The sequence below is a fragment of the Ips typographus genome, linkage group LG13 (assembly GCF_016097725.1).
Source record: "Ips typographus isolate SLU linkage group LG13, UJ_Ityp_2.0, whole genome shotgun sequence".
Taxonomy (NCBI): domain Eukaryota; kingdom Metazoa; phylum Arthropoda; class Insecta; order Coleoptera; family Curculionidae; genus Ips; species Ips typographus.
This window is the reverse complement of record NC_138434.1, coordinates 6,782,041-6,805,955: the sequence shown is the minus strand read 5'-3', so window position 1 is coordinate 6,805,955 and position 23,915 is coordinate 6,782,041. Positions and strand designations below refer to the sequence as shown.

Here is a 23,915-nt window from a genome sequence, read left to right as displayed (position 1 = left end):
GACTCTAACTTTTTTTTACGGAACTGAAACGACCATATGCTCTCAAAATATGATTCTAAGATGTTTTCTATGTAAAAAAGGTATATGTCGCAAATAGACTTTTGTGTTTAACATACGATTTTAAGTGGACTGTATTTAAATTAAACGATGCACATTAATAGGACTCACCTGCTCTTGTCGTTGTCACAAAATATCGGTACCGAAGCCAGACTGTTTGAAGCGGCTGTACGACGCGTACTGCCGGATTTTGTCCGCATAAATGTGCATTAACGCGAGGAATTTGTACATAAAAAATAATACTAAAAAAAACATGAAATCCCCGAATTAGTTCATTCGATCAACAACAGGGAATTAAAAAAAACTGTATGAGTTTCCAACATTCCGCCCACCATAAAACCTATGGTTGTGGTTTTATCCCAAAAAAAACATATAAATGAAATTAGGCAAAAAGGAGAAAAGGAAAAAAAAAAAAAAAAAGAAAGAAAAATAAACTAGATTACTAAATCAAGAAAAGGCAATAAAAGAAAGGTTATGTTTGCAAGTCATTGTCCTGGTAAAGGACAAAGCTTGACGACTAGACGCTGCAATAAACCGCCTTGTACCTTTAAGGTAACAACGCGAACAGTGCCGTCAGCACCTGGATGCACCTTGATCACCCGTCCTAATACCCATTGTTTAGGAGGCGTGCGCTCGTCTTTGATAAGAACCAACGTGTTTGGCTTAATGTTAGGCAGACGGGTTAGCCATTTAGAGCGCTGTTGCAAAGTATGCAAGTAATCTTGGTTCCAACGCTTCCAAAAATCAACATGCATCTTCTGCAGAAGCTGCCATCTATCCAAACGATTCAAAGGAATGTGTGTTACGTCTGGCTCGGGGAACCCCGTGAGTGGTTCCATTGTCAAGAAGTGACCAGGAGTAAGTGGAGACAAGTCATTTGGGTCATCACTAATAGGTGAAAGGGGACGTGAATTTAAAAGACACTCAATCTGGGTTAGCAGAGTGTAGAATTCTTCGTAGGTAAGAATTTGTTCGCCAGTAACACGGTACAAATGACTTTTCACAGACTTAACTCCGGCTTCGCTGAGGCCGTTGAAATGAGGAGCACCTGGAGGGTTGAAATGCCACTTAATTGACAATTCCTTACAAGCCATTTGAGAAAAGGCAAGAAGCTGATTATACGCTCCTTTAAAGTTTGTTCCCTGGTCTGAATGAATTTCGGACACTCGACCTCTTCGCGTCATAAAACGGCGAAAGGCCGCTAGAAAGGTATCCGATGACAAATCGGAGGATAATTCCAAATGAATTGCCTTTGTACTGCAACATACAAAAAGACAAATATAGGCTTTAGTAGGTTTTCCTCCCCGATACCTTCCCATAGTAATGGAAAACGGTCCCGCATAGTCAAGACACACTTGAGAGAATGCTTTAACTTGGGTTAGTCTAAATGAAGGAAGATCGGCCATGAATGGCGCATAAGAGCGAGGTTTCATGCGAAAGCATTTGATACATCTAGACAGGCAGCGATAAGTTGCGGAACGGGGAGATAATATCCAGAAATTCTGAATGATTAAATTGTGCAAAGTCTTCATTCCTGGATGAAAATTATCATTATGACTCTGTTCGATAATCAGTTCACATAATCTGTGATTTTTCGGTAATAAAACAGGAAATTTAGCATCTATAGATAACGAGGAGTTTCTAAGCCTGCCGCCCACCCTAAGGAGACCCACTTCGTCTATAAAAGGGGCCAACTTTCTAAAAGGTTTAGGTAAAGGGCTGTTATTACGACAGTTTTGTAGAATATTCGAAAAACTTTCTTCCTGGGCGTGTAATAGGAGCAGAACCATGGACCTTTGCATAGCATCCTTTGGAATAGTTTCCTGAAAGGAAGAAATCTGTCTTCTGGTGCGAGAAATAAACGTTAAAACGCAAGCAAGGACTCGTTGAACTTTTCGCAATGAGGAAAACTTAAACAGAAGATCTGTTAAAATAGAAGAATCAGCCTTGGTTACGTGAAGAGACAACTGTTTCTCCTCAGAAGATGTTTCAGGGGTACCATCCGACACTACTGAGCGCTGAGTTGGCCACATATGACAAGGGTGAGTAAGAAATTCGGGACCCTTCCACCACAATTTATGCTCGAAAAGTTCTAGAGGAGTGAGACCTCTGGATGCGCAATCGGCTGGGTTCAGGTCCGTAGGAACGTATTTCCATGAAGAAGAAGGAATCAACTCTTGAATACGGGCCACTCGATTAGCCACAAATGTTTTCCATCTGTGTGGCGAACTAAGAATCCAAGCAAGAGTGACTTGTGAATCAGACCAAGCATATACTGCATCAATGGTGAGCAGCTTTTCATAAGAGGATATAACAAACGTTAGTAAGTCGGCTAATAAATAAGCGGCACATAGTTCGAGTCGAGGTAATGAAACTATTTTGAGTGGCGATACACGAGATTTGCCCGCTACCAAGGAGCATTCTGTTTGTCCGTTACTGGAAATTGACCTGAAATACACAGCACAACCGTAGCCGCAAGAACTCGCATCGCAAAATCCATGGACTTCCACACGCGTAGTTGATCCTAGGCACGACATAAGACGAGGAATGCGAATTTTAGAAATTTCAGGCAATTCAGAGGTTATTTTTTCCCAAGTTTTTACAATTTCATGAGATGGTATTTCATCCCAATCAGATTTGGACAGCCATACAAATTGCAAAATGCGCTTAGCAAGGAAAATCATTGGAGACAAAAACCCAACAGGATCAAATATTCTAGCAATTTGAGACAATATGTTCCGTTTTGTACAGGGTACGTTGATTGGAGTATAACAATATGAAAATATGTCATTTTGTGGATGCCATTGGAACCCTAAAACCTTTACAAAATTAGGACCATCACTATCAAAAGTCAATGGCATCTGTGGATCAATAGCTTTTACCGCAGATAATAATTCGGAGCAGTTGCTGGCCCATTTTCTCAATTCAAAACCTCCCTTTTCAAGCAAAGAGATCAGCTCTTGTTGTAATTTAAGAATGTCTTTCACTGATTCAGCACCAGCAACGCAGTCATCTACGTAGACCGATTCGTCTAAAACCTTGGCCGCTAGAGGATGATTATTTCGCTCAAAAGCGGCTAATTCTTTCAGGGTTCTTAAGGCTAAATAAGGCGCAGAAGATACTCCAAAAGTGACCCGATTTAAATGGTATTCCTTGATACTCTCATCGGTCGAAAAACGCCAAAGAAAACGTTGATATTTTCTATATTCTGGCTTGATCAGTATTTGGCAGTACATCTGTTTAATGTCGCAAACAAATACGTATGGGTATATTCGAAATCTTAACAAAATAGAGGACAAGTTTTGATGCAGTTTAGGTCCAGCAAACAGTGTATCATTCAAGCTTAAACCCGCGGTACCCTTTGCGCTAGCGTCGAAGACAACACGGAGTTTAGTAGAGACGCTGTCTGGTTTAAGCACACAATGATGTGGCAAATAAAATGCGGTTTTAGACTGATAATCTGAAGTAGAAACCTCGGAAATATATTCCTTTTCAATGTACTCTTTTATAAAATGTACGTATTTTAAATGAAGTTCAGGGTTTTTATGTAATCTAGACTCTAGATATGTAAATCGCCGAAGGGCTTGTGAGTATGTATCACCAAAGTTCGGGTCTTGATGTTTAAATGGAAGTGGAACTATGAATCTACCTGAAGCATCACGAGTCAACAAGGAAGTGTAGATACTTTCACAACGCTGTTCATCAGGAGACAACAACTTCCTAGAAGTTGGCACTTCTTCCAGTTCCCAGAATTTTTTAAGTGCTAGTTCCATATGAGGATTCAAAGAAACATGACAGCTTACGAGAGAAGAATTTGATGGTACATTTCCAGCTGGACCCTGTAAAATCCAACCAAAGATGGTTCTAATTGCAACAGGTTGACCTGCGTGACCAAAGATTTGACCAGATCGTAGTATATAAGGTACTAATTCTGCACCCAACAGAATATCTATGGAACTAGGGATTTGAAATTGAGGATCAGCTAGAGGTAAGTCTTGAATGTGCTGCCAATTGGTGGTATCAATTACCATTTTCGGTTGGTCTGAGCAGACTTTGGGTAAAAGAATGGCTTCAAATTCAAAACCTGGCTCAGATTTGCCAAAAGGCTTAATAATACAATGGGCTTTACCATAAGTCGGATTAGAAATTTGGTTATTGATGCCTTCAAGAGGAGTAGAGCACGGGTAACGCTTTAAGCCTAAACGATTGGCACAGCGTTCCGAAATGAAGTTGGCCATGCTAGCCGTATCAAGTAAAATTCGCGCCTTTTGATAATTCCCGAAAGCATCAAGAATTTCAACGATAGCGGTAGATAGTAAAATTGATCTTTGGTGCCCAAATGGCGAGGTGCACGAGAGTGCTGAAGCCGTTGAGGCAGTTTGAGAGTTTTGTACTCCATCAGAGTTTTGAGCTGCATCTGCAAGGTTATTTGAGGCTTGTGGGCCGTGAAAAAATGATGATTGAGAAGTTCCAGAATTTTGATTGTAAATTCTTGGAGAACCTAAATGAAGCAATGTGTGATGTTGTAAGTTACACATTTTACACCGCACTGTAGAAAGACAGTTACGTACGGTATGACGTGAACGCATACAGTTGACACACAAATTGTGACTCTTAACCAAAGCCAGTCGTTCGTGAGGTGATTTAGCTAAAAATAAAGAACATCGATACAAAGCATGAGACGCTGTACATAAGGGGCACTTTCGATCGACTGCATTTTGTTGGCCCTTATCTAAAACATTATTATTAAATAAAACATCGGTTCTATGAGTGTCTTTGAACTGACATTTGCTTCGGGGATTTTGATTAGCAACCTCAGATTTACCTTTAGAAGCAGGCGTCATAAACTCCACCGACTCCAAAGCCTTGCATTGATTATTCAAAAAAGTTGACAGCATAGCATATGTGGGAAACTCTACAGTACTATGTTCAATTTCAAAATCCATTCTGGTTTTTGTATCGAGTTTTTGTAAAAGTATATTGAAGATTATGAAATCCCACGAATTTGTATCAAAATTCAAACCTCTCAAAGAAGCAAGATTTTCAGAAAAGGTGTCAATTAACCGGCGAATATCTTTAGCCGTAGGCTTGAAGATGGGTTGTGTCAAATAAATTTCATTGAAATATGCAGTGGCTAAAACACGCTTATTTTGGAAACGAGTCTTCAAGGCATCATATGCTATCTGATAATTTGGGGCAGTTAACGGAATGGACTTGATTAAGTTGAGAGCATCAGCTTTAAGTGATGTCGTTAAATAATGAAACTTTAGTATGAGTTAGTATGAATAACACTGTTAAATAAGTCGTAGAATGCAGGCCATTGCTTCAAATTTCCATCGAAAACAGGTATGTTGATTTTTGGAAGTTTTGGAGTTAAAGTTGAAGTAAACTGCGTTGACGTTTCCTGCTGAGCAGTCTCAAACAATGTAAGTTCAAATTTTTTCCCTTTAACGTCATAAACATATTTATCTGCTAGACTTCGAATTTTATCTTCTAACTGAAATTCCGCGTCAGTTGAAATCAAAGAAACAATGGAGTTATGATACTCTCTAAACTCATCATGAATAGAGTCGACAAATTCCAATCTTGCAAACAAGTTTTGCTTATAAAACTGATCATCGGTATTATTCACCGCATAATTATAAATTTCTGACAATCTTTGTAATGACACTTTACGTCGCAGTCTAAGTTTATTCAGTTCGACAATGATATCTGCATCCGTCATTTTAGCTTATTGTTATTACTATACAAATTTAAATCAGATTTATATTTTAAATTGGTTTAAGAAATTGTCGACCCAAACTGAAAGTATACTACAAACTTGGTTTTTATCGCACGCAGATAAGCTAAAAATAGCCCAAACCCCAAATGCCTAAAATGCCCGAATGTACGGGTGATCAAGTGTACAGCAAAAAAGTGTTCAAGTTGTTTTAAAGTAAAATAATAACGACGTACAAATCACAACATGCAGATGAGTTGCTCAAAAATGTTTGTTGTGTGACGATTTTGCCAAGCAATTAGTAATTCTGAAGAGAAATGAGCTAATTGTTGGATATAAGTAATGTAATACTAATTAGATATTTCTGAAGAGAAATGAACTAATTCGAGAAAATATCCGGCTCGAAGTGGCCAAAATGTCGCAAATAGACTTTTGTGTTTAACATACGATTTTAAGTGGACTGTATTTAAATTAAACGATGCACATTAATAGGACTCACCTGCTCTTGTCGTTGTCACAAAATTATCGGTACCGAAGCCAGACTATTTGAAGCGGCTGTACGACGCGTACTGCCGGATTTTGTCCGCATAAATGTGCATTAACGCGAGGAATTTGTACATAAAAAATTATACTAAAAAAAACATGAAATCCCCGAATTAGTTCATTCGATCAACAACAGGGAATTAAAAAACTGTATGAGTTTCCAACAATGTCAAATAAGTCAGGTTGAACCTGAAAGCCTTTCAAGGAAATATCATTCAACAAGTAACCAGAAGATGACTTTGAAGAAGCATCAAACACCACTCGAAGTTTAGTAGTCAAGCTACTTAACTTCGATGTTGAGGCAGGCATAATTACAATGATGAGGCATAAAATATCTGTTTTTGTCATTTTCATTGGATAAAGCAAATGGCACCCGTTCCGCATGATTTAGAGAGACGTATTCGTCCACAAAATTTTTATATTTACAAAAGAGTTCCGGGTTTTGCTAAAAACGTTTTTCTAGATTCAAAAATCTTCTGAGAGCAACAGAATACGAGTTTCCGAGTTTTAAATATTCTTCGCGAGATTTCAACAGTAGGTTTACTTGAATTTTACCATCATCGGCATCATCAAGAATTTTAAAAGAATTCTGAAATATAGTTTCAGCAAGTTCATGTTCCGGAGTTAAAATTGGCAGATTTGAAATTTCTTCCAATTCCCAAAATCTAGTAAGCGTCAGTGTTTTCAACTTGAGTTTTAGTAATACAAGCATTGTCATTTGAACTAGAAGTTCTTGTAAAAAACGATAAACTATTTTTAACATTAAATTGAGCAGTAGGAATGCTACCGAAAAGAATCCAGCCCAAATGGGTCTTTTGAAGCACTGGCATACATTTACCCAAATGCAAAATCTCTCCACAGAGCATTTCTGCATAACTACTTGCACTTAAAAGAATGTCAACTGCATTGGGTTTAAAGAAAGTTGGGTCAGCTAACTCAATTTCTGAAGGTATTTTCCAGGCATTTATATTTATAGGTACTTGAGGTAAATTGCTTGTTATTGTTTTTAAAATAGCACAAGGAACAGTGAAAGTATGCAATTTATTCAATTTTGAGTTAATTTTAAGGTCAATCATCTCATTTGAAATTGAGACATTCTGGTTGATTCCTATAACATTAACATTACAATTGGAAACAGGTAATTGTAGCTGTTTAACTAATCGTTCTGTTATAAAAGATGTTTGACTTCCACTATCAAACACAACTCTAGCTTGTATATGTTTGCCAGAATTTGTAAATAGGGTGACGACTGCGGTGGCTAACAAAACCTGAGATTGAGAGTAGTTATTTGATATAGCGGACAATTCATAACTGAATTATCACTTCTTAAAACTGGTTGAAATTGCGACTTAGTTAAGGTGTAAGTAGCAACTTCGTGATCTGACGCCACATTCTGATTATCTGCGACTTCATTTGAAGTGTGAAGAAAAGTTTTGAGAATAAGTTCTCGCCACCCGGGGGGAAAGTCGTTGGTGGGGTGGGTTGGTCTTCTTTATCCTGGCTGGATTGGTCATGGCTGCTACCTGAAACATAAAAACAGAAAACATTAATAATACTTGCTCCAAAAGATGAAGTTGAGGTCATAATCGGGTGTTGTCAAATCCGGGTGTGTCATGATCGGGTGTTCAGTGCTGTCATCTATCGTCCTGAAGCAATCTGTCACGAGACCGATTGACCCAGTGGCGTATCATCAAAAGCGAATGTAGATTTTTACTAACACAATAATAATAATAATAATGTTAAAAAATATATATATATACAATCTTTATTTCGTTTACAACGAAACAGGCTATCGACCAGTTTGGTCTTTCTGCCTATGTGATTAGAAATGCATACTGTAATATGATTACAAAATAAAGTATAACTTAACTAGGTAAAGTATTTACAAAATAACATATTAAAAAAAAAAAAAAGTTAGTCTAACGTAGTTTTGAGGATTATGCTATGTGTAAGTGTTCTAGTAGGGTAGTTGTAGGAAATAGGAAGCGAGATTGTCTTGTCTGTCTTGTGAGACACAGAGGATTTAGTATGGTCCAGTTATGTGGGTTGTTTTTCCATTTTGTTTGAATTTGTTGTAGTCTTTGTTAAAAAATAATTATAGTTATTATTACTTTTGAGTTGTTTAATGTGGGAAAAATCAATAGACACAATGTATTACACTAATTTCTGTTATTTTCAGGTATATTTAAAAAATACATAGGTACATTTTTATTATAATAATATTATAAAACTATAACTATTATTATGAAAACTTAGTAGAACTATCTATCTAGCTAAAAATTTATTAACAATAATTAAACTACCTAACCTAACAAACTTATAAAAAAATAAATATTTACATGAGACAAAAGTTGTGCAAACTTATTGGCCTTTAAACAATATTAGTTTTGTTAACTGGTTTCTAACAGGATCTGTAATTTCAGACTGCCTTTTTGTTATAAAATGTATGCGTATATTAAGGTATTTTAAAATAACGGATTCTGTTAAAAAATAAATATGGTTTGTGTTACAATTTAAAACATGATCGTTTAAGTTACTAAAATAATTATTTTGTATTGAATTAAACATAATTTTGCTTTTTAATATATTTACAATATTAGTTTTTGTCAGGTTTAATGTATTAATCCGCAAAAAATGTTCAGAAATCTTACATATTTCTATAATTTCCTTAGAAGGGTATGTAAGGCCTCCACGATTTTTTTTTGTTATTAATGAATTTAGGAAATTTTCCCGATTACCACTTAAAGCGCCTAAACACTCTTCACACTTAATACTTTTTTTAAGTTGATATGCCACAAAACCTGCTATGTAAATAACAATTTGTAGTGAACAGTTACTAATAACATTAGTATTCATTATATATTCGTGTTCACTCCAAATTGTTTGTAATGCATACTTTTCTGGGTTATCATCAGAAAGTAGTCTCGACACATTCAAATTAATATTTAAATCAGGATTTTTAAATCTACTTGACCCTGTCAAAATTGGGATATCCTCTAGAGGGATGCAATTCCCCACTCCTTTATCTCGAATTTCTGTCCTAACTAACAATCTTTTGTATGCAGCACTGAACTGTCGACTGGTTGGGTTGTTATTCCAACCACCTTTGGAGCGTATAGAGCTAAAGAAGAGCTCTAAATGATCTTGGCTTTATATAGAGGCAGATATATTAAAACATTTTGTTGGGAAATCAATTCATTATATAAAAGCAGTGCACTCTTTAAACATATAATGAATCCCAAAAATCCAGTTTTTCTTGTAGATTTTATGACTAGCTCACCAGTATCAGCAAACCTTAATGTAAAAATATAACTAATTGCTTCATTTATGAAATTTGTTGTAAGGACAATATTTTTTTCACAAAGTGCTTTTTTAAATCCTGGAGGTACAAGCGAACGGCTATTCAATATGTCAAAAACAATATTAAATATTCTAATAAATTTGCATGTTGGTTGACACCTTTTAAATTCTTCAAGCGCCAGTTCCTCCTCACAATACGACAATGCATCAGCAACTGAATTACTTTACAGCTGTACTGCCAGTTTAACTTTCATTTTTTGTTTAAAGAAATGAATATGTGCTTTTCGGATCTTGTTACCTAAGTGCAACCCTTCCGAATTTTGGAGATTTTCCAACTTTTTAATAAAATCCCATTTAATAAGTTCTCCCTTGTCATCGATAAAATTTTTTCGCTCCCCAAATGTATTTCATACTAGTTTTAGCATATGACAGTAATCATAAAAAATGTAAATATTTTTTTCATTAAAGGAAAAAAATGGTTTTAAAATTTGAAACTCAGTTTGGCAACCCAAAATATTGGCCATAGAAACATTTGATGGTGCTCCATCAAAAGTTAATGATACTACAAAAGCACCTGTTTCGTGAATTAATTGTATACACTGAGATAAAAGAGAACATTTTTTCTTTCCGTTTAGGCCATTTGTCAAAAAATATCCCACTGGCAATTTCCACTGCCCATTAATACAGCTAATCATGATTACAAAAGCTTCCTTTGCCATATCATTGTCATCATCTTGAAGATTAATGCCATAGTTCACGTAACCATGAAATTTCTTTCCATCCCACTCTACTTGTTTACGAATAGAAATCTCATCGATGATAAGTGCCAACAACAATACTTTTTTTGTGGACATTTGTACATGAGATTTTAAAATGTTTAAAGCTTCTGTAGTAAAACCAGGTTCTGCATTTATGTTTTTAAACCACTTTCCAATGGTACTTTGGTGTGGCAAGCATATGTCAAAAGCTTGTCTAACATAATCATAACCTTTTGGGGAAAAGAAACTTAAGGTTATAGCAAATTTCCGTAACTCAGGAGAATATTTTGGTTTTTTTTCCCAACTTACGGTTCAGTAATTTTTTGGTTTTTCCAGGTAAGTTATTAAGTACCCTGGAATTTTCTAGAGGTAGTAAATTTTTGTTTGTTAGATCTTTAGTAACCTGTTTTAAACATAGTATTTTCTTTTTATACCGTCTTATTTTTTGCCTTAACACTCTCACTTTTTTTTCTTTAACACGGCATTTGCTTACAGCTTGGAATAGCTACCTTCTGAGTTTCGTTTTTCTTGGTGTTTCCTCTAAGTTTTCTTCCACATTAGGGGGCGTACCCTCACTGGCTAGAACAACAGAAGTAGAACAGGAAGGCTCACCAATTTCTTGCCAAGGCCTTTTTCTTGCCCAAGACAATACATTTAATTAGACTATTTCTAGCATGATATACCTACACTGTAAGGTATGTAATACAACGTATTGCAAATTGTTTAAATGAGATCAAAAAATCAAAAAAATCGAAAAGGCATTTATTTCAAAACATATTTGCGTAAGTACACAAAGTCTGAAACAGGTCATACAGAATTAAAGTGCAAATGCACACTAAAATTTAAAAATGAATACAATATAAATCATTAAAAATCAATCAATAAAACCGCGTTACACTGAAATTTAGCATGTAATTGTCAATTATGTAATATACCTTAAAATCGAACATTACAACAAATTTAAAACAACAAAACATTGAATTACACTTCATGAGCATGCACTGGTGGGGCCGATAAAATTCATATACTCACCCAAAGAGTATGGCTTCATATTGCAAAGGTACAAATGAGGGGATGTTTTAAAACTGTTCAAACCTGTCACTGTTTTTAATGATACAGGCAGCCTATTGTATAACATAAGACAAGAGTAGGTACAGTTTTTCTCACTCAAGGTCTATTCTATTGGAGCTGTATAATTTATTTCTCGTGTCAAAACCATGTGTTATTTCAAAACGGAGAAACTTTTCAGGATACTTCCTTAAAAAAACAACACACTCATAAATGTATAATACTGGGGCGGTTAAGAGTCCGCTTCTTCTAAAAACACCGCGGCACGATTCTCGGTATTGCAGTTTGAATATTATTCTTATAGCCAATTTCTGAATAATAAAAGCTTTATCCAGATTTGTTCCACTGCCCCAAAAAATTATGCCATAACGTAAAAACGATAGGAAAACACCGTTGTATACCAATTTTGACTTTGAAGAAAACACACTGTGATTTGTCTGAATTTAAAATTAAGCCGTTACTATCAAACCATTTCTTTATTAAGTCATATTGTTCTTCTATCCGCAATACCAATTTTGATAGACTTGCCTCTTTTATGATCAAATTAGTATCATCTGCATAGTTTATTAAGCAGTTATCATTATGAAGAGCATATGGCAGATCGTTCAAATAAATAATGAAAAGAAGAGGACCCAGTATACTGCCCTGGGGTACACCTAATTTCAATTGAAGGCTCTCCGATTTTTTGTCCTTTATTGTCACATACTGAGTACGACCTTTGAGATAGGACTCTACCCACGAGAAAGCACATCCCCTAATACCGTATCTATTAAGTTTACAAAGTAGACTTTTATGGTTAAGGCAGTCGAACGCCTTGGACAAATCGACGAAGAGCCCTGCACAGAGATTTCCCTCCTCCAGAGCCTCTGAAATCTCAGAGGTCAACTCAAAAATTGCTGTCTCCACAGATCTACCCCGCAGAAAACCATGCTGAAAGCTAGAAAGTAATTTATTAGATCCGAAAAAATTAACAATTCTATTGTAAAAAGCTCGTTCAAAGAGCAGTAACAGCAGCAAAGAAGTCAATATGCTAATGGATCGGTAATTTTCAAGCACATCGGTAATTTTCAAGCATGCCCTTTTTAATGTTATGATGAAACCTCACGTTAATGAGATTTCAACATTTTTTAATTAGATAGCTCAAGGTCGTGGATTAATTGCATGAGTTCATAACTAGCTATAGATGAACACACTTGGATATACTGCAGGAAATCAAACGAACCGGTATATGTACACGTGTATATTACAAGTTAAAAAACAAAACTACAATATTTACAACTTTACAAAAATTTACAAAAGTTGCCGAGAAACAAATTATCAAAAGAATTTAAATTAAAATAAAAGAAAACAAAATTGAAGTTAAATTTAAAACAAATGGAAAAAAAAACAAGAAAAGTTAAATTTGAAATTTAAAAAAAAAACAGGAAAAGTTTTCCCAGTGCCAAACTGTCTCTAACTGCCCTTACCAGTTCTTAAGACGATGTTTGGGTCCTGGAACCTCCAGTATCCTCTTCCCAGTAGTCAGTAGTGGCCACCGCTGATGTCCAGGTAGGAAATGGGGTCCAGAGACTGGTGACAGGTACCTAAGGCAGAAAACAGCAGAACACCAGGGAAAACGAACAAACAGCTTCAACACTTGTTCCGGCAACCGAAAAAGGTGACCAGAGGTGATGACAAGTGCTGAAGTTGTTTAGAGCAAACTAATATAACTAAAAAAAAAAAATAAAATTAAATAAAACTAAATCAAGTGAGGAATTGTGGTGGTTCGATTCTGACCTTTTGAGACTCTGTGGCCGGTGGTCGGCTTTTCCAACACGTGGGTTGGTCCGGAAAACTCTGGACAAAGCAGCCCCAGTCAGGCTGATTCAGTCCCCGATTGAAATGTTATTCGGTCGGGAAAACCCTTGAAATTCCGGTCGGAAAGGTCTTTGAATCTCTGGCTAGAAAAGTCTCTGAATCTCCGGTTGGAAAAGTCCCTGAATCTCCGATTGGAAAAATCTCTGAATATCCGGTTGGGCCGAACACAATGCTGTGTTGGAAAATTGGGCCGATACAAAACAATTCAAAAGAACTAACAATAAAACCAATTTACCTGTAATTCGGCCAGATGATCACGGATTAAAAATTCAAAATCACACACGCGCCACACCGCTCAGAAAAAAGATCAGATGTCGGCAGTTCGGGTGCTGTAGTGGTAAAGAGACCGATATCACAAAGTGGGGTGATTAAATAGGCCACATGGCACCTGACACAAAGAAACACGACCACAAACCGACGCTTCCCCGACAAAAATCGAAACCAATCACGTGACTACGGCACCTGATAACTTATCAGGTCACGCACCCACATTTACAACAAAATGTGCACAAAGTGCAATTGGAGGATTTAAGCGATCGGAATCGGTCTACTAGTGTAACTAGGCCCATGTACATTAAAAACACAAATCAAACGAGTTAACGGACGAAAACTCTATTTCGTACGTAACACACTCCCCTAAGTAACCAAAAAAAAAAATTAAACTTGTTCAATTTTTTTTTTAAGTGAAAAAGCACCTCGAAACTGACCTGAAGAAAAGCAAACCAAAAGACGATAAACCACCAAAATCAAGAAAACAAATGATGGGCGCCAGTATACCATTTGAAGGAGACATACAACCTTTCAAACGAAAATGAAGCTCATCACAGCTATGAAGTAGCTCTGAAGAGGAGAAAAAAAAACACAAGGTACCAGTTGACTCGCTCCAGTCTCCCACTCAAACAATATTCCCTGGAGAAGTCGTCATGACCCTACAAATCTCTAACCGGTTTAAGTCCAGAAAATTAAAACGGGGTTGAACATGAAACCAACGTTGCGTAACCTCGTTATGTGAGAGGAAACCTCATTCATTGGTCTCGGTAGAGATAAACAGAGACAGGACTCAACGCTCAGGAAAACCACAGAAAGAGAAACCAAAACAAATCACCTGGCAGGTGGAAATGAAATAAAGAAAACTAACAGGAAAGAGAAGACAATCGTCCACCAACAAAAGGAAAGGTTTTTGATAGGAACCCTCTCTAGAAAACCCGAAAAATACACCGAACGGTTAGTGTATTAGTAACCACACAAAAAAAATTAAATCTACTGGGGTGTTCCGAACGAAACCACTGACGCCAAATCCCACTCAACCAAGCAATTGGGGCTGAGGTCGAACACAGTAGAAAGTCTCCGTACTCCAGGGCCATGAAGGTACTTACAGGGACTCTAAGACTTTCCCCCCATGAACTACCCTCCCAAAAACCTTAAAGGTTAAGTGACTATGGCGGCACCCAATTCCGCTCAGCCCTTTACAACAAAGCAAAGTGGTTACAAAGTCAAATCCGGTAAAAGTCAAAATCAGGTAAATTGTCAAAACTGACAACAAGACAAAATAGAGAATAGAAAAAAAAATGAAATTCCCTACATGTACGCAAGATTAAACATTAACGCATACAAGTTGCGGGGAAAAACAATTGACACAATCGAGCAAAAGAAAAATTGACTCCCTGACACTCCTAAATCGTCCCAAGAACCCTGACCACACGGTAACACTCGTTCCTGAACAAAAAACTAAGAGGAGTATCCAAAACGGGAAAAATCAATAAAGTCACAATTGAGGAAAAATATACTCCCTGACACTCCCAAATCATTCCAGGAACCCTAACCACACGGTAACACTCATTCCTGAACAAACAAATAAAGGGGAGTATCCAAAGCGGGAAAATCAATCAATTAAAGTCACAATCGAGAAAAATTAAATCCAATAATAAACAAGTCAAATTAAATTAAATTAAAAATGATACACGATGTTAAAATGTGTTATTCTGGGTAATACGGTATCCACAGAATCTTTCAATTAAACAATTGAGTATATAAGTACCCGCCACTGTCCCTTAATAATGACACTTATTGAAAAAGATGTTAGGTAACAAATGTCATTATCACCAAAACAAGAAAACAAAAACTTGTTCATTATGGATTCAATCAATTAGAAAACATACGACCGACTCAATTCGTGTACACCTATTAAACCGACGGAATTGCATACAAAGTTAGAGTCAATCCTAACAAAAACTAAATCTCAATAATCAGTCAGACGAATGAGCATCAGAATGCTCAGACTCGTCACTTAAAGTCACATCCGGTTTAATGTCGGATACATGCCAATCTCCCAAATTATTTCCATCCCTGTCAACCAAACGGTATACTAAATTAGAGAGGACTTTAGAAATAGTACACGGAATGTACCTAGGTGCCAACTTGGCAGCAAAACCATCTACTGCTTTAGATAAAACATAATTTTTCTTCCAGACCTGATCTCCAACATGATACTTAACATCTCTCTTTCGAAAATCATAACGTTGTTTACTTTGAATGTAAGATTTATGAAGTCGTTTCCGAACTTCTTCATAGATGTTAGGTAATTCCTGAACTGTATTGGGGTTATGCACTTTATCAGAAATTTCCACCTTATTGTCAGCATTATCACTAATTAAACCATAAAATGAACCATCAACAGGTATATTCCTGCCAAAGTTTAAAAATGCAGGAGAGAAACCAGTAATTTCATGTTTAGCCAGTCTAATAGCCTGGGCAACTTGGAAAATAGATTTATCCCAATCCCTGTGATTTTCATGAATGTAGGATCTTATTGCAGTGATTATCACTTGGTTGACTCTTTCAGTATGGTTCACTTGTGCATGATATCTAGCGTTATACCAAATTTTCTGGACATTATACTTAGTCATGAGATTTTTAAAATCCTTGCTAGTAAACTGACTACCATTGTCACAAGAGAAAATTTGGCAAACCCCAAACAAAAGAAAAACTTGATTTTCTATGAACTTAACTATGGCCTTAGAAGTCGCCTTCGCCATAGGGTGCACAAGTACAAATTTAGTGAACCAATCCACCACAACAAGAACGTACTGGTTTCCCGATTTTGATCTTGGATAAGGACCAATAAGATCAGCTGACAATAACTGGAAAGGAAAATTGACATTTCGGTATTGACCCATAAGACCTGCCTGGGGTAAATGACTAGATTTACTAGCAGCGCAAATAGTGCATTTTCTAACATAACGGTAAACAGAATCTCGCATATTTGCCCAATAATACAGTACAGCAACCCTAGACAACGTTTTAGAGATGCCTAAATGACCGGCTGTTTCATGATCGTGAAACTTTTCAAGAATTTCCTGTCTATGAGCCATAGGTACAACAATTTTCCATTTGGAAACATTTCACCTTAAAATTCGGAAATTTATCAGGTGATTCTTGAACTTTCACTAACATGTCACGATACCATTTATCCAAAATTAGATTGGTCAAATTTAAAACTGCAACATCTTCCAAACTTCTCGAAAGAGCATCAGCTACAGTATTGGCAACACCCTTTCTATGCACAATATTAAATGAATACTGAGATAACTTAACAATCCATCTAGCTATACGAGCAGAAGGATTTTTCATGTTATTCAACCAAACTAAAGAGGAATGATCAGTATGGACCGTAAAATGTGTCCCTTCCAAATAATATCGGAATTTTTCAATGCCAAACAAAACAGCTAACAATTCCTTTTCAGTGGTTGTATATTTACGTTGACATTTGTTCAAAGTTCTACTCGCATAGGCAATAGGGTGTTCCAAACCGTCCTCCTCTTGATACAACACACAGCCAACTCCTGTGTCAGAAGCATCACACATTAAACTAAAAGGCTTGGTATAATCAGGACTGGCAAGAACAGGAGCAGTAGTAAGTGCCTCTTTAATTTTAGCAAAAGCAATGTTTGCTTCAGGGGTCCAAACAATAGGTTGACCTTTTTTACGCCCTTTCAAAAGATCGGTAATTGGACTACATAGGGACGAAAAATCCTTAAGAAACCTACGATAATAACCTATCAAACCGACAAGTCTACGAATTTGCGTAGTATTTTTAGGAACAGGGTAATCCAAAATAGCAGAAACTTTATCAGGGTTGGTCCTAAGCCCATCACGATCAACAATATAACCTAAAAATTTGAGAGACGACCTACAAAATTGACTTTTGTTCAAATTAATAGTCAAACCAGCATCCTTAAGACGCATAAATAGTTTTTTCAAAATCTCACAGTGTGTGTCAAAGTCAGGTGTGACAATAATAATGTCATCAAGATAATAAAATACATAAGGCTCTAAAGCTGGTCCTATAACCATGTCCATTAATCGACACATACTTTGGGCACTATCATTCAATCCAAAAGGTAAAACTTTATAACGGAAAAGCCCTCTACCATGCACTGCAAAAGCGGTTTTCTCTTTTGAAGTGTCATCAAGTGGAATTTGATGAAAAGCTTGCTTTAAATCAATTGAAGACAGGAACTTTGCGTCTCGAACCTTGGTGACAATAGAATCAATAAGAGGCATTGGATATGCACTAGGAATACTAACAGAGTTAAGCTTCCGGGCATCCAAGCACACTCTAAATGAGCCATAACTTTTTTTGACAAGCCACATAGGCGAACACCAAGGTGAATTAGAAGGTTCTATTATACCAAGTTCCAGCATTTCATCCACCTGCTCGTTAAGACACTTTTGCATTGCATATGATAATGGGTATTGTCTCTGTTTGACAGGCTTTTCATTACCGGTGTTAATGGTATGTTTAATTAAATGGGTTAAACCCAATTTATTTTTTGGTGCAATAGCTTTATACAGATCCTTGATCTTATTGAGTTCTTCAGTCTGTGCCAAAGTTAACTCCTCAGCAGACTGAATCTTATTTATAACAGACACTGAATTAAAGATTGATTGATATGACAGGTTTCTAATATTTAATTGAATATTAAATGCTTTAAGAAAATCAATGCCCAAAATATACTCATGTTTTAAAGAAGGAATAACTAAAATTTTCAGACCCATCAAAACCCAAAATAGAGATAGAACTACCACTATCGATCAAAGCCAAAAACGAACAATCAGAAATTCTAACATTTAAATATGGACGGTCATCAAACGATTTTTTAGCACAAACAGGATTAACGGAAATTTTCGTGGACAAAGACAACGCACCGTCTTCAGTAACCTGACTATCACCAACAATAGGAACTTTTTCAGACAAAAAAAATTTCACTTGTTCCAACCATTTATGCCAATCCAAAAGATCAGTCACTACTGACTGTCTTTTTTGTTCTCTTTCTTGTGAGAATTTTTTGTCGACCTGACAGAAGGATTGTTGGTCTTCCTGCCAGGTCTTGTGACGTTTTTTGAACAATTAGGACAGTTGGACTTCGTAAAATTTTCTTTACCACAACTGTAGCAATACAAACTCCTTTTGGCAGTACATTCAGTGTTAATATGACCGCGTTTCCTACAATTCCAACAAACCACACTGGAGGAAACAGAACTAATATTTCCAGAAAAGCCTGGCCTACTAAGATCAGGTTCCATTAAATTACCTCTATGTGTAGTTGGTCGGTACTGATTTGAAACATAGAGACTGTTCTCTATTCGTTTACACAAAGAAGTCAAGTCACTGACAGCGGTTATGTCATGCAATGCCAAAGTCCTAACATAATCCGGTGTAAAGGTAGTAAATTATACTCCGGCAAGTTCCCTGTATTCAATATATATTTGCTGAATAAATCGCTTATATTTATCGTACTCTATTATGCCTACTCATACAATATAATATAGGTTGCTGTGTATACATAAAATACTTATAATAGCGAACCGATTGATGCAATACGATTAATAATAATACTTAGCTATGCATGTCAATGAACTGTTACAATTTCAACTAACTATGTTACACCTCCTTTTCCTAGAGAATAACCTTTGCTATGGCCACTTGCAAAGGGCACTTTACTAAAAAAAAGGTTACTGATGCCAAGTTAATTAAAACTGTTTTAAGTTAATTTAATTACAAATTTGCAATCTTTAGTACTTAAAGCTATACACTCTCAAAATATAGTTACTTTTACGATAAAATTTTCTCTGTACCTACTACTTTTCCGACTATAGCAATAACATAAAGTATAGTCAGTGGTACTTTAACTTAACCTAACCTAAATATATTTCTATCCCAATTTGCGTATAATTCATGTGTTTTAAACAGTAAAAACCAACAATAATACCAACGACCCATTAAGATTCTGCCCACAATAAAAAAACAGTAGGAACACTAATAACTGAACACTTCGCACGTTGAACACTACCGGCACGATGAATGCTAAGAATAGTATAATATACCTATAAATTAAATGTACGTACAGTATTTAGGGTATTTACACTGTGTACTTTCGATATTTATAATAGTTACAATATTTACAGACAGGCCTGTTTATCTAACTTAGAACTAAACTTAATTATCAAGAGACATTATATTTCTTAATTCTATTTTTATGAACCTTAATCTGCTTGTTGTTATTGTCTTTAACAATGCAATTTGGACCTTCAATTAATATGACTTCAAACGGACCATCAAACCAAGAATCTAGTTTTTGACGATCTTCGTTGGTTATAAGCACAAAATCTCCCGGGCTTATTTGTAGTCGACTAGTTTGCTGATCATAATACAACTTACGCTTTTGTTTGGTTTTTTCAAGAAAGTCTCGAGCTTTATTTTGCGCTAACTGCAACCGAAATCGAAATTCTTGATCATACGATTCTAAATTGTATAAAGGATCTACACGAGAACCATTAAATATTTTAGGTAGGTCTGCTCTTTTACCAAATACTAGCTCGAAAGGTGTGTAGTTATGATAAGTACTAGGAGTCGTATTATAACAAAAAGTGTAGTAATTTGTCCATATATCCCAATCTGTATGAGCTTGATCAATGTACATTCGCATAAATTCATTAAGAACTCTATGGTTTCTCTCGCATCCACCTATGGACTGACTGTGATACGCAGTGCTAGTTTTATGCGGCGTATTTAACATTTTTGCTAAACTTTCAAAAATTTTATTCTTGTATTCTGTTCCTAAATCAGTTCTTACTTCTTTTATAGGTCCATATACTAAGATAAATTTTTCAAAGATAGCTCGTGCTACTGTGGAAGCTTCTTTATTGGGTATTGGAAGTATTACGATGTATTTAGTTAGTTCACATTGAAGCGTCACTGCATAACAGTTATTGTGATTTGATTTTTGAAGTGGTCCTATTGTATCTATACAGACAATGTCAAAAGCTTTTTGAGGAGTTGGAGTCAAAGTTAAAGGTTCTATGTGTTTAACGGCGGCTTTATTTACCTGACACTTATGACACTGCCTAACATATTTAGCGATGTCACGTGACATATTTTTCCAGAGATAAAATGACCTTAATTTTTTCAATAATCTTTTCTGACCACAATGTCCACCTAGCATAGGATCATCATGAAATTGTTTGATTAAATTAAGTTTCTCGTCATTGTCTATGATTAATTTTCTTTCTTTACATAAAACAATTTTAACTTTTGAAAGTATTTTATGCCCTACTTCCTTTAATTCATTTACGGTGCACCGTGTGAAAATCTTGTCATTTAAATTCAATCGCAAATGTGTAAACTTACTATCACCAGCCATGTTATTCAGCTTAGACAATAGTTTCGGTAATGAAAAATTGCCATTAGTAATTGAAAGCCAACAACGAGCGCTCTTTTTGCGATAATTAATAATAATGTGAATGCATTCTTTATCAATTTCAAATCTTAAGGAAGGAAATTTCAATACATTATAATTATTAAGGGCTTCATAAATCTGAGGTTCTTCAGTACGTGATAATTGTTTATCCCCAGTAGTAGTGTGTTTATTTTGGACTGTAGAAGTACTGAACTGAGTAGTGTGTAGACAAATTTTGGTTTGTCTTAGTCATTGATCTGGTAATTGCTAATATTTGAGCCGTGTTTCTGATTTCCTGCAAATCCGAAATATTTATTCTAGATAAGGCGTCTGCGCCTACATTATCTGTTCCTTTTATATATTCTATATCAAAGTCAAAGTCTTCTAAATCCAATCGTATTCTGGTTAATTTGGACGACGGGTCTCTCATAGAGAATAAGTAAACAAGAGGTCTATGGTCTGTTTTTACTAAAAATTTTTGTCCATATAATATTACGAGAGAAAGCTTTACTGTTAAGGGCAATTGCTGTGGATAATATCCACAAAAAACAAGAGAAGGACAAGGACATTTATGATAAATACCACAGAAATGGTGAATTTGAGGTAGGAGATAGGGTGAAAATATTTATCCCAATCAGGAAGGTGGGAAAAAGTGAGAAACTGCTGCTACGATGGTTCGGTCCCTACAGAATAACAAAAAAACTCAGTGAGGTTAATTACGAAGTAAAACAGGAAAAAGGAAAGAAAACGGATATAGTACACATAGGGAGGATTTTACCATTCTATGATGAATGGACATTGGGGGACATATCCGATGTAGATTCAGACGTAGAATGCAGGGAAGAGGAACAATGACTAGCACGAGTCGGTCGGCCTACATGGAACAGAGACAGTAATAAAAACAATTTTTGTAGACCCGGCACGGCGGATACACAACATGTGGAAGTATCGGCTGGAGCAACATGGAAAACACTACCAGAAACGATACTTTATGAGGGCACTATTCCATTGACATACGTTATCCCCTGGTTAGAACCTGAACTAAGCCCGGAACCAGGGTTCAGACGTGTAGATAATTGCGGGAGCAATGGCCAACAGTTATACTGCAGGGCCAAAAAACACTTGGAAGAATTAGAAAAGGCAATAGATATAGAGATGGACAAGTACAAAGCAGCTTGGTACCCGGAGTGGACAGAGTCTGGGAAGACAAAACGTCAGAAACGAACGTTCTCACTAGGATTCATTGCGGACGGGCTTAATTACTGCTGCGGGGTAGCAACCCAGGAAAAACTTGACTCAATGTCCATGGAAGAGGGTAAACTGGAAGCACATATAAATGCCCTACATGGTGCTATGAGTAATACGCTGAAACTAATCAGCACACGTTCTGAAGAACAGAAACGCTGCCAGGAAGAAACCAACATGGCAATCAAGACTACAGAAAACAGGGTGCACATATTAGAGGAATTCCTAAACGAGGTTCGGAAAAGGGAAATAGCAGGAAGGGAATTAGCGACAGGGTTTCTAGAGGCAAACATACAAGCAAATCTAGGGATGGCAAGGAAAATGATCTTACTAATTAGGAGAATGCGGAGCCAATCCGCAATACAAGAATGTAGACATAAACATATACCACTGTCACTAATTCAACCTGAGACGTTAAGGAGCGATCTAAATAAAATAAAAGACGAAATAGAGAAAGACAACATCGATTTGGCTATACCTGTATCCAACTTAGCATCATACTTCCGTATACCAATAAGCGAGTGCACCTTCTCCGGAGAACAGCTGGTGGTACACGTCAAGGTACCAACAGTAACTAAAAACCATCAGTGGCAGCTATTCCAACTCCAGACAAACCCATTCGCATGGCAGGGTCAGACATGCACATTAAAGCACTCACCACTGATGATGGCCGTGGCTAATAACCAGGGAACCACGGTCCTAAAAGAAATCACAGGCATTGCACTACACGAATGCAAACCATTTCAAGATAGGCTGTGTTACTTACCAAGATTCTCCGGCGACCAAACACAAGGCCCTTCGTGCGCTCGAAAACTGTTTCATGGTTCCACAGTGGAAGACATAGCGGAACATTGCCCCATGCATTGCCACCAGTCGAACCTAATGATCATATCAGAAACAGGGTCCGAAGAATTCCTCATCACGCACCCAAAAACAAACACGACAATCAGCTACCCTAAAAGCACCACTAAACTCGGGGAGGAAGTGTTAAAACTACCAGGGGCATTAAAAATCAACTTACCATGCAAGTGCCAGCTATTAGTAGACAAGGACATTGTCATCCAAAAACGATTTCCTTGCAAAGACGAAGAAAACCCAGCGTCCATACGCCACATACTACCAGCTGCATGGACTAACCTAAAAACATTCGTATTAAAACCATCAGATAACCAGGCATTTTTACCTACCTTCCATAACCTATCAGAATGCCTAAACAGTAACTGGACCACAAACCTGCCACATTTCAACCTAACTTCAGGAAAAGAAGTAAGGCTAAACATGGACAGTGAATGGGAAAGACAGGAACACCTCGCCCACGTGGAAATACACCAGGGCAACCACTCCTTCATGTTCACGTGGAACATAGTCTTATCAATAGCGGTAATTTACTTACTATTACGGAGACCAACATTACTCGCATTAGCACAGACAGCCCACACGGAAAACGGGGCCCCCCAAGCATCCGAGGGGGGCACGCGGGAATACTGGCTGGGCGTGACAACGTGGCTAATCGGAGGATTAATAATCGGCGTCATATTATACGGCTTGCTGAAACACTACCTTACCTCCCGTAAAAAACACAAATCACCCCGTCAGAAGACCAAAACTGAAGGCCTAAAGCAGAAAAGC

The 23,915-nt window shown here is 36.7% G+C and overlaps 1 protein-coding gene and 2 long non-coding RNA genes across 4 annotated transcripts; all 3 read right to left on the bottom strand.

Annotated features, from left to right (window-relative positions):
- Nucleotides 1-542: 542 nt before the first annotated feature.
- LOC145737336 (uncharacterized) lies at nucleotides 543-5,003 on the bottom strand. Its single transcript, XM_081991975.1, has 3 exons — nucleotides 4,844-5,003; nucleotides 4,649-4,789; nucleotides 543-4,558 (listed from the first exon to the last, which is right to left on the bottom strand). Exons 1-3 carry the CDS (start codon nucleotides 5,001-5,003, stop codon nucleotides 543-545), a joined length of 4,317 nt encoding a protein of 1,438 aa, XP_081848101.1.
- A 7,666-nt stretch (nucleotides 5,004-12,669) lies between these two features.
- LOC145737135 (uncharacterized) lies at nucleotides 12,670-16,374 on the bottom strand. Its single transcript, XR_014180266.1, has 2 exons — nucleotides 13,538-16,374; nucleotides 12,670-13,474 (listed from the first exon to the last, which is right to left on the bottom strand). It is a non-coding gene; the product is annotated as an uncharacterized LOC145737135 (long non-coding RNA).
- Nucleotides 16,375-21,552: 5,178 nt separating this feature from the next.
- On the bottom strand, nucleotides 21,553-23,902 carry LOC145737084 (uncharacterized). 2 transcript variants are annotated; one of them, XR_014180219.1, is made up of 5 exons: nucleotides 23,474-23,900; nucleotides 23,308-23,423; nucleotides 23,053-23,253; nucleotides 22,765-22,985; nucleotides 21,553-21,724 (listed from the first exon to the last, which is right to left on the bottom strand). It is a non-coding gene; the product is annotated as an uncharacterized LOC145737084 (long non-coding RNA). The 2 variants fall into 2 exon arrangements; XR_014180218.1 differs by having other exon boundaries at nucleotides 23,308-23,902.
- Nucleotides 23,903-23,915: the final 13 nt, after the last annotated feature.